The sequence below is a fragment of the Xylocopa sonorina genome, chromosome 12, assembly GCF_050948175.1.
Source record: "Xylocopa sonorina isolate GNS202 chromosome 12, iyXylSono1_principal, whole genome shotgun sequence".
NCBI classification, from domain to species: Eukaryota; Metazoa; Arthropoda; class Insecta; order Hymenoptera; family Apidae; genus Xylocopa; species Xylocopa sonorina.
Genome location: NC_135204.1, coordinates 8408036 through 8420539, shown reverse-complemented (window position 1 = coordinate 8420539; position 12504 = coordinate 8408036). Strand labels below are relative to the sequence as shown.

Sequence of the window (12504 nt, the reverse complement as noted above, 5' to 3'; positions counted from 1 at the left end):
CAGTGTTAATTTATACAGCATTATAGGGTAATTAAAACATGGTTGATGAAGTGGTTGAATAAAAATGTGGTAGCTTGTGAGGGATTGTGAGGAGAGATATGAATCTTCCAGAAGATAATGAGATCGTTCAGAGCACCATAAAATATCTAGAGATAGAATCTCGATCATATGCTCCATTTCTCTTCACCTCTCCTTTTTTTTTTTTATTGTAGATCCTGCGTGAAGTGAAACAACATTTGCCACGAGTCAACTCAGTCTTAATTGTTTCTACTGTTATCGATTTCCGGAATGTGGCCACGTTTTCTCGTCGACAGTTAGCAAACATCACAGTTTACCTCATCAGGCTTGGTTGACATACTCTTGCTCGTTATACAAATATTCAGGCGAACTCTGATGAGGCGAACCGTGGCTGTTTACGAAACGTTGGCAAGAACATTCGAAACGTGACTACCGTACGGAAATTGGACGGTACCGCTTCAACTTGGGCGTTTCGTTATTTCCTCCCTCGTCGTGGCTCTGATTTCCTTCGTTCGACGGTTTCATTCCTTCCTTGTTGACGAGTCGAGGCTCTTCGAAGGCAATTAAACATATTCTCGATAAAACTCGCATTTTTATGTAATCGCGCGATGAGAGAGGAAACAGCATCGATCGCGCGTCGACTCGAAATCTTAGAGCGCGATGATCTAGAAATGAACGATCGACTCGTTAGGATTGTCCAAGGGTTCGATTCAATTCTAGAGTTGAATCAATTGATATCATTTAATCGACATACCGGGGAGTAATACACGCTGCTAATTGGATTACCAATAATCAATAACGTCGTTTCATTACGTTCGAGCGTGTGCATATTCACGAGCCAACGCAGTGCGGATCCGGCCAGTCGTAGTTGATTATTTACTGACAAATGAGAGAATGGAACCGGAACGACGTAATTTCGTACCGCCGCTAATTCCCTAGCAATATTTGAATAGCCACCAGTATCGACGTTCTGTATCATCTCGAGCTGTGCTCCATCTAAAATTAAATAATGCTCTATCCTACCACCAATCGTCGATTTATCGTTCAAGAATAGTTCTCAGACTATATTAACATTCGATACACCTTTCAACCATCTTTTTTCTACACAAAAACAGAACATTTTTGTTCTCCAAAATTATACACTTCAAAACTTTTATTTTCACTTCAGAGAAGGGTTAATAAAACGCAGTGAATGTGAGATGAAGCTGTAGATTTAAATAGAGGGGTAATGGGGGTAGCTCTGATGGCCTCGAGCCCTCCATCGTATTTCCACAGACTATACTCGCCTCTCTCGAAAGCGAATACGCTCTCTCTGATGCGAAAAATGGAAAGGAACGTACGCTCGAACTGAATTGAATTAAATGGCGTCGCGTAATCCGCGGATTCGTCCCTGTAATTGGTTAAACCGTGGGGAATCGTCATCGATAGCAGTGTTTACGTGCCTAGCGCGGGTTTATCGCGGCGTTGAGATCAATTTCTGGGCCGTGATCGGCAGTTGAGACCCATTAATCAGTGTAAACTCGATTAAGAGTCACGAAACGACCCTCTTTCCGCACTCCACCGACCCTCTTGCCCTGCGGTGCTCGAGGGCATCGTAGGTTCAGGGCTGCGGACGTAGGGTTGGCTTAATTGAAATCTACAAATTTTCTCTGGCGTAAGTTGTACTTTGGGGGATGGTCCGATTAGTTGGAAGATTATTCTTAATTTAGCCAGAACCGTTCATTAAGAAACACGCTAGGATGCTTAATAACTCGCAACTCCGGATGTTCTTTTAATAATTGCAACTTTCTACCACGGTAAACGCTTAATAGCTGCGTTACACGAGACCCTCGTTAAATGCGACGACATTGCGAACATGTTCTTGCTTAAACTTAAAGTGAGGGTGTAACGTAACAGGTTAGAATACCTTTTTTTATGAATTAGGATGCAACGTAAACGTGTTTAGTCCTATAGTTCGATAACTGCCCATCCATTTTTAAGAATTTAGTTGAAATTTATGAATTCGTCAAAGTTATGAGTTTCTTTTAGGTAAGATTATTTATAGAAATGGATTTTGAGATGCAGCAATTCGTGGAGAGCAACTGGACACGTTCTTAGCTGCAAGTCTCGCGCAGTCAACAGCGATCGTTTTACAAAAATGAAAGGGGAACATTTGTGTATGCACTTGTAGGCCATAGAGTCGAGGTTGTCAAACACTTGGAAGTCGATACGCGAGGGCACTTAGTGGAAACGTCGGGCACTTAATCGATTAACCGCGTTCATCGTCGACTTTAATCTGTTGCCCTGTCTCTCCTTCAATTTTTCCATTCAGACGTCGCGAATAAAAGAGAATTCCCTTACTTACAAGAGAAGTTGTGACAACACTTACAAAGAGAAAAATGTGCAATCAGATTCGTGATATTCTTTTTATTATATGCAAGCCTTTGGAATATTGTAGCCGATAGGATTTCGAAATTCTACCGTTTGCTTCGTCGATCGGAAAATTCGATGGCAGATTTCGAGCGATAGAAGATCACAGATGAGGCGCTCTGGTAGCTTTCATATAATGGTGGAAATATTTCATCCGATCGCGCGGATGATAAACGAGCCCGTGGAGGCACACGCATCCCTTTAATTCCGGAAGTGTGTCAAGGCGATGTGTATTGTGCGCTTGCTCGCGTATTGGCGCACATGCCCGCGTTTTCGTTCGCAAAAAAATCCGCCAGCCAGATTCACGATGAATATTCACGGCCATTTCATCGTCCTCCGCCTTATTGACGCTGGAATTTTTATTTATCCCGCTCGTTCGAACGCAGCGCAGGTGAAAATTAATAAACGCCTGCACACGTGCACGACTTCGAGAACCATTTTATAATCAGAATCAAACGTGTCTCTTATGCAAATTCGAGCAATTCATTTTTTATTCAAAGAATTCTTCATCAGCATTGAATATCTTTTTCTTCAGCGATATTATTTTTCAATATCCACGTGGAGGAGTAAACACGACATTAACAAAGGGTACAATGCATCTTTTAAATCCCATAATTTTTATACTCGATTAGATAGAAAGTGGATAAGTGAATGTACAAAAATAGTTGGGTGACACTTGGTTCGATCGGCTCGTTCACGGAATCAACGGACGAACGTCTCAACCAGAAGCTGTCCACGTGAAGTAGAACGATCGCAATCTCGACAATTATTTTTCCATCGTCATCGCGATCGATATCTCTACGTGCACGGGGAGGCAGTACGTGTGTGTGTGTGTGTGTGTGTGCGCGTCGCTGGAACGATTCCAGGCTGGAGAGTTAGCCGGCACTACATAGTTATAAACGGAAAAGAGGATATGACCGAGATAATGCCGACACGGGTCCGGCTTGAAGCGATTCGTGGTCCCTTGGCGATTTAACAATTGACTTGTGCCTAAGAGTAATTGCTGCTGACCCACGATCGTTACGTACCGCTTCTCTCCGTATAGATTCTCTGTTGAGGAGCAATCGGAATTTTGGTGCTTCTCTGTGGAGCTGCACTAACGCTGAAACTACTGATGTAACCAAAATTTATTATGCATACATATATGTAAATTTCGTATGACATGTACATATGAAGAATTATCCTTATATCCCTCTCTTTTCGCATTTTGTATAATTTCCTTAGTATCAGTGGAGTTACATCAATGGTAGTTCAATTTCGTGAAACTTTTTCCTTCTCATCGTTGCCCTCATAACTTTTGAAACTCTAAGCGAGTTCCCAGCCATCGTCTAGTTGAACGTCGCTCCTCGATTTAAGCAAATTTTTGCCCCCAAGCTAGATTCATTAACTAATCGCGTTAAACAAAAAAAAAAGAGAAAAGAGTCGAGCCATCCCCGAGCGACGTCCTTGGTGTCCCATGGGATAACCTGTTGCCTTGTCCCCGGTTACGCCGCGCGAAAATTTCGTTACCGCGCTGATGCACCCGCCAGACGATAATTAAACGATAATTAATCCCCCCAGCAAGATCGACGCCGCGTTGGACGCGTATTTTCCGCCACGCCGCTCCTCGAAAATCTACGAAACATTGTTAACGAAACAGCGCGCTGTGTAACTTCGCTACTACCATCTTCTTTAATTCTTGGCCTTTAATTACGAGAAGCGGTTCATTTCGAAGGACGTCCGGATGATCTCGTTTCCCGTCGCGCAGCGATCTAATGAGACGAGTACCTTTGATCGCCGACCGTTCAATTAATTATCGCTTAGCGTGTGCAATAACGTCGCAGCGGAGTTCATCAGCGCCGCAGGAAGTTAAAGAAACGGCGCTGGGAGTTCTAGGAAAAGATAGGATCAAAAGGATCGAAGGAGAATAAATGGCGAACGCGATGCCTCGAGGCTCGTTTACCCGCGATATTCTTATCCGCTTTCCAATCATAGGCTTGATTTCATTCATGATTCAATTAACTCCCGATAAACCAGCCACGAACGATGCTGCCGAGGCGCCGCTTTGATTACTGATCTGTCGTCGATTTTTAATGAGTCAGCTGATTTCAACCGTAGCTGAAGCCCTAGCCTCTCGACGATGGCGACGAGTTATCGATCGTACGAAAGTTATTTCAATTACGAAAAAAATAGCCTGCAAAATGTACATACTCGCCAATTATTATTTGTAATTGTACTTTGCACAAATGCGACGAGAGAGCTGAAATTAATTAAGTACAAAGACTTGGCTGTGTATCTCGATTTGAAATTGGTATAATTTGCGACTGTGAACGCAGTCTCTGACCGGCACGGGTCTCGTTAAAGCGCCAAAACAGCTGATTCAATTTAACCGTGGCCGAGCGGGGACACGGAGCGTCGTAAACGCCTCAAAGAGCGAACTTTCTAATTAGCAAATGCCTCTCGAGTCGCGCGATCGATGAAATGAATAGAAGTCGAACGGGCCAACGGGAAGAGGAGCACTGTGCGCGACAATGAGCCGCAATTAACGCTGCGTCGTTCCGGTTTTCGAATTGGACGCGTTTTCCCGCGCGCGCGCGCACCACCCCGCCGCGACGTCTCAATTTTCATCTCTTGTTTTCACCAGCTGGAAAATTTATCCGTCAAAGAGGGCCTCGCCTCGCGCTTTGATACCAAACGAGCGAGTTTTATAATAGGGGTACGAACACCAGCGCTGTTCCATTTTTACCGTTACTTCGTAAATAACGCCTGTAACAAAGGGGCGGCTGCTTTGAGCAACCCTCTCGGCGCAATCAAGAGTCTTTAATCACAGACGTGCCACTGGTAATTACTGGCCATTGAATTCCTTTGACCAGACACGAATTAACCGTGCTATTCAAAAATTGTGTACACACGTGTAGGATATATTTGTAACGATGCAAGATGATTTTTCAATTGGCCAGGCGAGCAGCGTTGGTTCAGTTTATATTAATTTTGTTATCCCCGTTCTCTCGTCGAATTTCATCGAACAGATCCGGTTTATCGAGCTGGAAGTTTTCGAGTGGAATGGCAAATTTCAGAACCGATGGCTGGCGGTGGGGTCGCGCCCAGAACTCGAGCAGCTCGATAATTGATTTCGATGGCTCGCGGGAGGAGATTTCGATTGTTGTGGCTTCGAAATTCAGCACCACGCTGCGAACTTCCGCATACTTTCCAAGTTTTCTTTTTTTACACGCCCAAGTTCGAAGATCCGCGCAATAGTACGGACATTTAAAAGTTGAGGCTAGTTAGAAGTGTTTGATCATTTATCAGGTTTAAAGTTGGGAAGCTGGTGGGCCTTCAATTTCTAAGTTTTCCTCGTTTTTCTCTTTTAAACTGACTATGCACTCCCTGCGAAATTTAATGGAAATTTTTCACAGAACGATTTTTATATATTAATTAGATTTTTATTTTTGTGGAGAAAATTGAGAAAATAATAAAATCGTGATTAGTGAATTAACAGAGTATTTGTTTTATTTTACAGCGTACAACATATGGGGCGATGTTCCTCCGCGAAAATGCCGGCCACCGAAGATCGGCGATATTCCAAAGTGAGTACTTCTTAACTTTCCACAAAATAAATTACATACTTTAACATACTCGATCCTTTGCATCGAATGGTTCAAATATTTTTAAATTGTACTGCGAAATCTATACATCTGAAACACCAGAGCTCTTCTTCAAAACTTTAACGAGATCTTATAATGGCGCACAGTAGGAGCCCGACTCTTGGCAGGTTGCTCATCGCCAGGCGCTTAAAACCCACCTTTAAGTCCCTGTAACTAAGAAACTAAGATACAGACCGCCATTCAACATTTTTCAGCCGATATAACTTTCTATCCCATTGACTGCAAAAATTAATCTCCCACAAAACGATACAAATTTGCATCATCTCTAATGGCGTGGTACTTACAACGATCCATCAAAAAATTACTGAGAACATCGAACTGAATGTTACTCTCACAGCGTAACCTTATCCTATAAAACAATCTATAATCGAATGGTCCAGTAGGAAATTTCCAAGAGCGCCCATAAATTTCCCTTCGATCGGTATTAACGACGACCTTCGCGGGCAGAGGAGCACGATGGGAGGCGAAAAAACAGGAGGCAAGAAGCCACGGGGGCTAATCCGGCATAATGCATCCCGACATGCAAATAGATATTTTTAACCTTGTCTCGAAGGCGATCGATAGCCACGAAGGCGGCAGAGTGCTCGTCTAAATAATTGCTCTTCGCCAACGGCGACGTCAGCCGCAGGAGCGCCTCTGTTCCTTCGTTCCATTAAGGATTCGGACGCGAGTCGCGTTGCCCCCACGGAGCGATTTCGTCCTCGATCAGAGAGGGTACACCGTTGGCGGACGAGGTCCGCGTGGAGCATCGTAGGTGGATGCTTCTTTCGTCCTGCCAAAGGGATCGCTTTCAAGCCTCGCAAGTTTCCCTACGAGGATCGACGATCTAATGAGAAATTCTTTTCTCCTTAAGCATCGCGCTGGGAGTTCTCAAAGGTTATCCGTAAGCTATTTTCGAGGTGGAATTGCTTTGTGCTTCCCTGGATCGTTTCATTGAATGAACGTTCTTGTTTTTCCTTAAGCTTCGCGTGTGGGGGAGTTGTTAAAGATCATCCAGGCTATTTTTTACTTTTGATTTAAAACCCTCCTTCCTGCTACAAGGACTCTGCCTGGAGGAGGTTACTTTTCGGAGATCTCTCTCATTAAAGAGGAAATGTCTCTCCTCTTTAAACATCGTAGAGAACTTTCAAAGGGTATTAAAGCCATTTTTAATTGGAACCATTGTGTGCTCTTCGTTTCGTCTTACTTTAGTGGAAACTAGATCCTCCGTGAGGTCTTCTGAAAGTTTTTATCGTTGCTTGGTCGATCTGTGTCGTTGGAAACGAGGTCTGAAATTATTACAGCTTCTCGTCGTGAGAAAATTTCTCAAGCACCGACGAACTGTTTTCCAGAGATCTTAATTATATACCAGCGATCGAATGAAAGTTTCGAGGGGGTGAAACTATCGTTCCTCGGTGATTTGGGTTAATCCAGGATCGTGCGTATGAATATCGTTAGAAACGCGGATCTTTGAAGCGCAGGCGGGGGTTTAAGTGATTGAAGATCGCGCGGTTGTATTCTAAGCCCGTGGAAGTGTTATCATTAACAATGAAAGACAAGCTTAATTCCGCGAAAGCATGTCCACATTCAGAACCGGTGGATCACGGCGTATTAATCCTCCTGTCTAAATGTTCTCTGTACAATTGAATTCCCGCTCGTGGCTCTGTTATTCCCATCCATCTACCGAAACATTTCAATTCAGCACACTGTATACATCAACAATCGAAAATCCTCCAAGTACGTGCTAAAAAAAAACGCAGTCGAAGCTTTCACAGAGCGAAACAGGTCTGGGACCGTCGCTTCCGGTGGCGTCGAGCCGTGAAAACGCGCGCGAAACCGCGATCGATTATTCCCAGAGACGCATCGCGTAGCCACGGCGAAGTCATTAATTTAACCAGGCCGTCTCGAGCTGTCGTGTCGCGGGACAATGAATTACGAAACCCAGAAGAAGCGCGAACGAGACGAGCGCGCGCGCGCCCCCTCAAGCTTTTTGAGTTATCGCGTCTCGTTGAACCGGACGCGAACTCGTTCGCGTCGCAGCCTCTCCCGTGCGCTGGTCCGCTGGAGAACGCGTCGGAGGCTCGTCTAGTGAATTATCGCCGCGGGTTGATTAATGCCGTCCCGTGTCGCACGCGACGCGCGCCAGGAACGCGCGACCGACAGAAATTTGTCAAACTCGTGGCCTCGAGCGACGCCACGCGATACGAGGCTGCAGAGGCATACCTTGGGACGCTTTTTTACGGGGTTTCGTTCATGTATCGGGCGCCTCAAAGAGGAGTCGTTAGTCTAGAATTTCTCTTTGATCTTCGCGAATTTTTTTCCTGGTTTCATCGAGGAGTTACATTTCAGGGATCGATGGAAGAATTTTGATAGTGATTTGCGAGGTACCGTGTACGATATGCGGATTTACGATACTGATTAGTTCCGTGCCACTGTGTGTTGGCACTGGAAAGTAACACGCGGACTCAGCGACGCCTGGGGGCTCTGCTCCCCTTTATTTGTCTTCTGTTTCCGAATCAGGTCGGGCTCATTTCTTGGAGACGCCCGCAAGATGAGGGCGAATGCATCAGAAACAATCCTGCTATCCGTCTGCTGTGACCATCGTCTACGATCTTACGTCTCTCCATTCCCTTGCGCTTTTTCGGTTATTAAATTGCGGACGATTGAATGCAGACACGTCGAGTGATTTGTCTTCGTTGGCAAAAAGGTCGATCCTCTAAGAAACGAAGCTTCCAATGCTATTTTATCGCTCTACATTATCGTCTTGTTTTTAATCGTAGATTTGGCTCGAAAAATTTCCATCCAAGTCGAACGTCTCGTTCGAAGACAATTCATGGGACAAAAATGGAAGAGAAAACGGGGGGGGGGGGGGGGGGGGTGCAGCGATGTATCGAGCGTAAATCGAACAGGATTACACCGCGTGCGAACGAGTACGTCGGTGAAAAGCTCCCTTTAACGCGGTCCAGCGAGCCGGAAGTACCGCGAGAGCCAATGCAAGCTCGACGAAGCGAACGTTTGACGGTCGTACGGGGCGAGAAAAATAGGAGGAGGTTGGGAATCGTGTGATTGGAGAGACGGATAAATGGATGGATCGAGGGGAGAATTGGTAATGGGAATTTAAGGACGGAAGAGCGTTCTAAGGCCAAGCGATCTCCTGCTAGCGAATTTCAGGCGAAACAGCGTGAAAGAAGTTTAAACGTCACTCGCAGCTAGCGTTAAAGCGAGTAACACGACTTTGGCGGGTAATTCGATGAAATTTACGATCCAGAACGGTGACTCGAACTCGTGCCAGATCAAGATACGCGCAAGGATCGAGCGGAATACATGGAATCTCGCGGATTCGCGCCTCGCGTGACACTGGTGCAAATTCCACCGCAATTTCCTTCCTTATGATCGCTTAATCGTCCGTAACGAGGACAAGCGTGGTTTTTAATCGTCCAAACGATTAATATGTTCCGTTGCGTAACGCATCGCGTCAAGTTCTTGTATCGTTACGTTAATAACTTAAAAACCTTTGACTATTACCGCGCGCAGAGTTCGTAGAGAAGTATTTTACTTGGAATCACAGAAAAAATTGGGAGGTTTGCAAATAGATTCGCTTGAAATCGATTCAGAAGCGAGGTGTCTATTAATCGCCGCGTCTATTTGAGCGCGAAGCGTGTGTCGATCGCGATGGCCACCCCTTAATTGCTTGATCATAATCAGTTCACCGTCACCTACCTCGTTATTAATGGAAACGCAATTTTACGAAACGCCAGGATTCCGTGGAATACGAAATTCATTAATGCCGGTAATGTACAGCCGATAATTAGTTCCGTGGGTGTTGCATGCGACTGTGATCACGGAAAATGGAATTTATTAGCGAGTACTCGCAATTGAACGCGACCTGTGGCTGCTCGTGTAACGGTCCACAGCTGGAGCCCCGAATATCGATTAAATTTATGGTTTCGTTTAGAATTCTGTGTGCAGCGATTTTTTTTTTTTCATCCAACAAGTCTATCCATTCGCCATCCATGCATGGACAATTTTAATAATCGTTAACACACAGTAATAGCGAAAAAATCATGTTGAAAAATTGTTAAAAAGGTTCGCCTTGTTTCTCAAGACTCAAAGACGAGCACCAGTGGCACTGATATCGAACGAAAGTCCATAAAGTAGGAATAACCGAGTCACGGTCCTGTGTAAGTCGTCAGATGGACGCTGAAGCGTCAGAACTGTGGCACGTGGCCAGCGGGGTCGCAGTTGTAAATTCCCACCGCCATTTTTTCCGACGACGAACCTTCGCGACGATTTACGGTTCCCACCGAACGTTTAATTCATCGTGGCGCAACTTTAATTCCGTGTGAATCCTCGGGGAAACAGCCGCTAACAGGCGCGATGCAATTACTTAAACGATCCCTGTAAATCGTCAGCCCGATTTACGACTATTTCACGGTTAAAAGCCCCGTGGCTCTTCAAAGTACTGCTGGCTCGTCCGCTGGACCACGTATTTGGGAGAATCAGCGATATTCGAGTCGTAGCTTTTAATTAACAGCTTTGTGACTGAACCTCCATCCATTTCTTTTCTTCTTGAATGAAAAGAATCCTGATTTACTGTTGGACATTTTTACAAACTGGTTTCTAACTCTGTAAACCTTTCGCAAGTGTATATCTGTTGACTCGTATCATCGAAGCTTCGAGGAATTTAAATCTTTCAAGTTCTAACGCGAAGACCTTGCCAAGGTCTGTCTTCGTCGAACGACTGATGGTCTAACCGGTTCTACGACCTTTCTGTTGCGGTAGGAAAGTATTAGCGCAAACAAACAGGCATAGACGACGTTTAAAAGCTAAGAGAATGATCGTCGAGGCTGTATCGTCCGCTCTTTCCTTTCTGCTGTTACACAATCAGCCTCTAGGAGTTTCTGCTCGGAGGCTACGATAGGCTGAAGCTGCGATGCACGCTGGCAATGATCGGGAACGCGGTGGTGGGACGAGCACGCGGTTCGAACAGCATGGTAACGTAAGTCGACAGTAAAGAACACCACGAGTCCGACTGCGGCACGGCTGCTGTCCGAAAGCGGTCTCTCAGGATCCGCGTGCGTCTTTGAAGTACTCCGTTTCCGGTGGAAGTTGGTGAACAGTGGAACGAGGATCGCGGAGGGTTCTTGGCGAAGGCGGGAGATACGAGTTCGTCTGGTATTTTAGAGTTCTTAGATTTTGAAATCCTGGAATTCTGTAGTTCTGAAGCTTTGAACTTTTGATATTTTGGAGTTCTTGTGTTTTGAAGTTATAAAATTTTGGAGTTCTCAAGTCCTGAAATTCTGGAGTTCTGCAGTCCTCAAGCTATGAAATTTTGCTATTTTGGAGTTCTTATTTTCTGACGTTATGAAATTCTGGAGCCCTCAAGCTCTGAAGTTTCGCTATTTTTAAATTCTCACGTTTTGAAGTTATGAAATTCTGGAGTCCTCAAGTTTTAATGTTCTGAAATTCTACAGTTCTCAAGCTCTGAAGTTTTGCTACTTTGCAATTCTCGTGTTCTGAAGTTATGAAATTTTGGAATCCTCAAGTTCTGCAATTCTCAAGTTTCGAAGCACTCGAATCATGGAGCCCTGAAAGTCTGAATTCCAAAGACTTCAAGATTATGTTCTTCAACGATGAACACTAACAATAAGTGATCCCAGGTTCTAGTGAAATTTTATAGTAGAAACAATCCACTCACAGTGAACATCGAACATTATTGCACACCATCGTGCTCAATATCAGCTACCCTTTTGCAATTAGCATAATGCTATTATACCCTGACTTGATCCCAGCTCGCTGTTCCTCTACGCGAACTCTGGTTTGACTTCAACTAGAGGTGGTGGGTGAACTTTGACGAGTGATCTTTTGAACTGTTTCCTCGTGGACCGTGCTGAATCTGGCAGAGCAGAATTCCGTTTACTTGACCTAACCAATAAGCGGATTCCTTTAACTCTGAAGACGCTTTGACTTGTTGATAGCGGACGTTGAACTTCGAGAAGCGATCGAAATTCCATAATTACGATAAAGCACCTAGCCTGGCGAACTTACACCAGCCGCGTGCAGCATCCCACGCCAATCTTCGTCTCGAAATATTTGCGCTTCCAGTAAGTATTCTTCGTCAATCATCAGTCTCGAAATTAAATTTATTATTCGCGGATCTTTCGAACTTTGTAACTTTAAGCGATTATAAAAATGGAATGTAAATCGCATTCGTTGATGTTTGCTCGGTCTTTCGAAATCCACCGCAACAAACGATCGTGGAAAAATATTTATGCCTCGAGCTGCGTGTTTGTTTGCTTGGCGTAAATAAGATCCGCAATAATACGAATGGTGGAAGCGTCCGAAAATGTGGGGTCATTAAAAATTGTATCCAGTCGATAGATCGCGACTGTGACCGATAGAGTTGGAAGGAGGACGAAAAAAGCAGAGCTGTGAAAATTTATTGACACGATTC

General features: G+C 44.7%; 1 protein-coding gene across 1 annotated transcript in view; it reads left to right on the top strand.

The window, feature by feature from the left end:
• The window catches only part of LOC143429783 (uncharacterized), a 32720-nt gene that overhangs the window by 234 nt on the left and 19982 nt on the right, over positions 1 to 12504 (top strand). The window contains exon 2 of the mRNA XM_076905562.1: positions 5927 to 5993. Coding sequence (XP_076761677.1) covers positions 5927 to 5993 — 67 coding nt within the window. The remainder of the gene's footprint in view (positions 1 to 5926; positions 5994 to 12504) is intronic.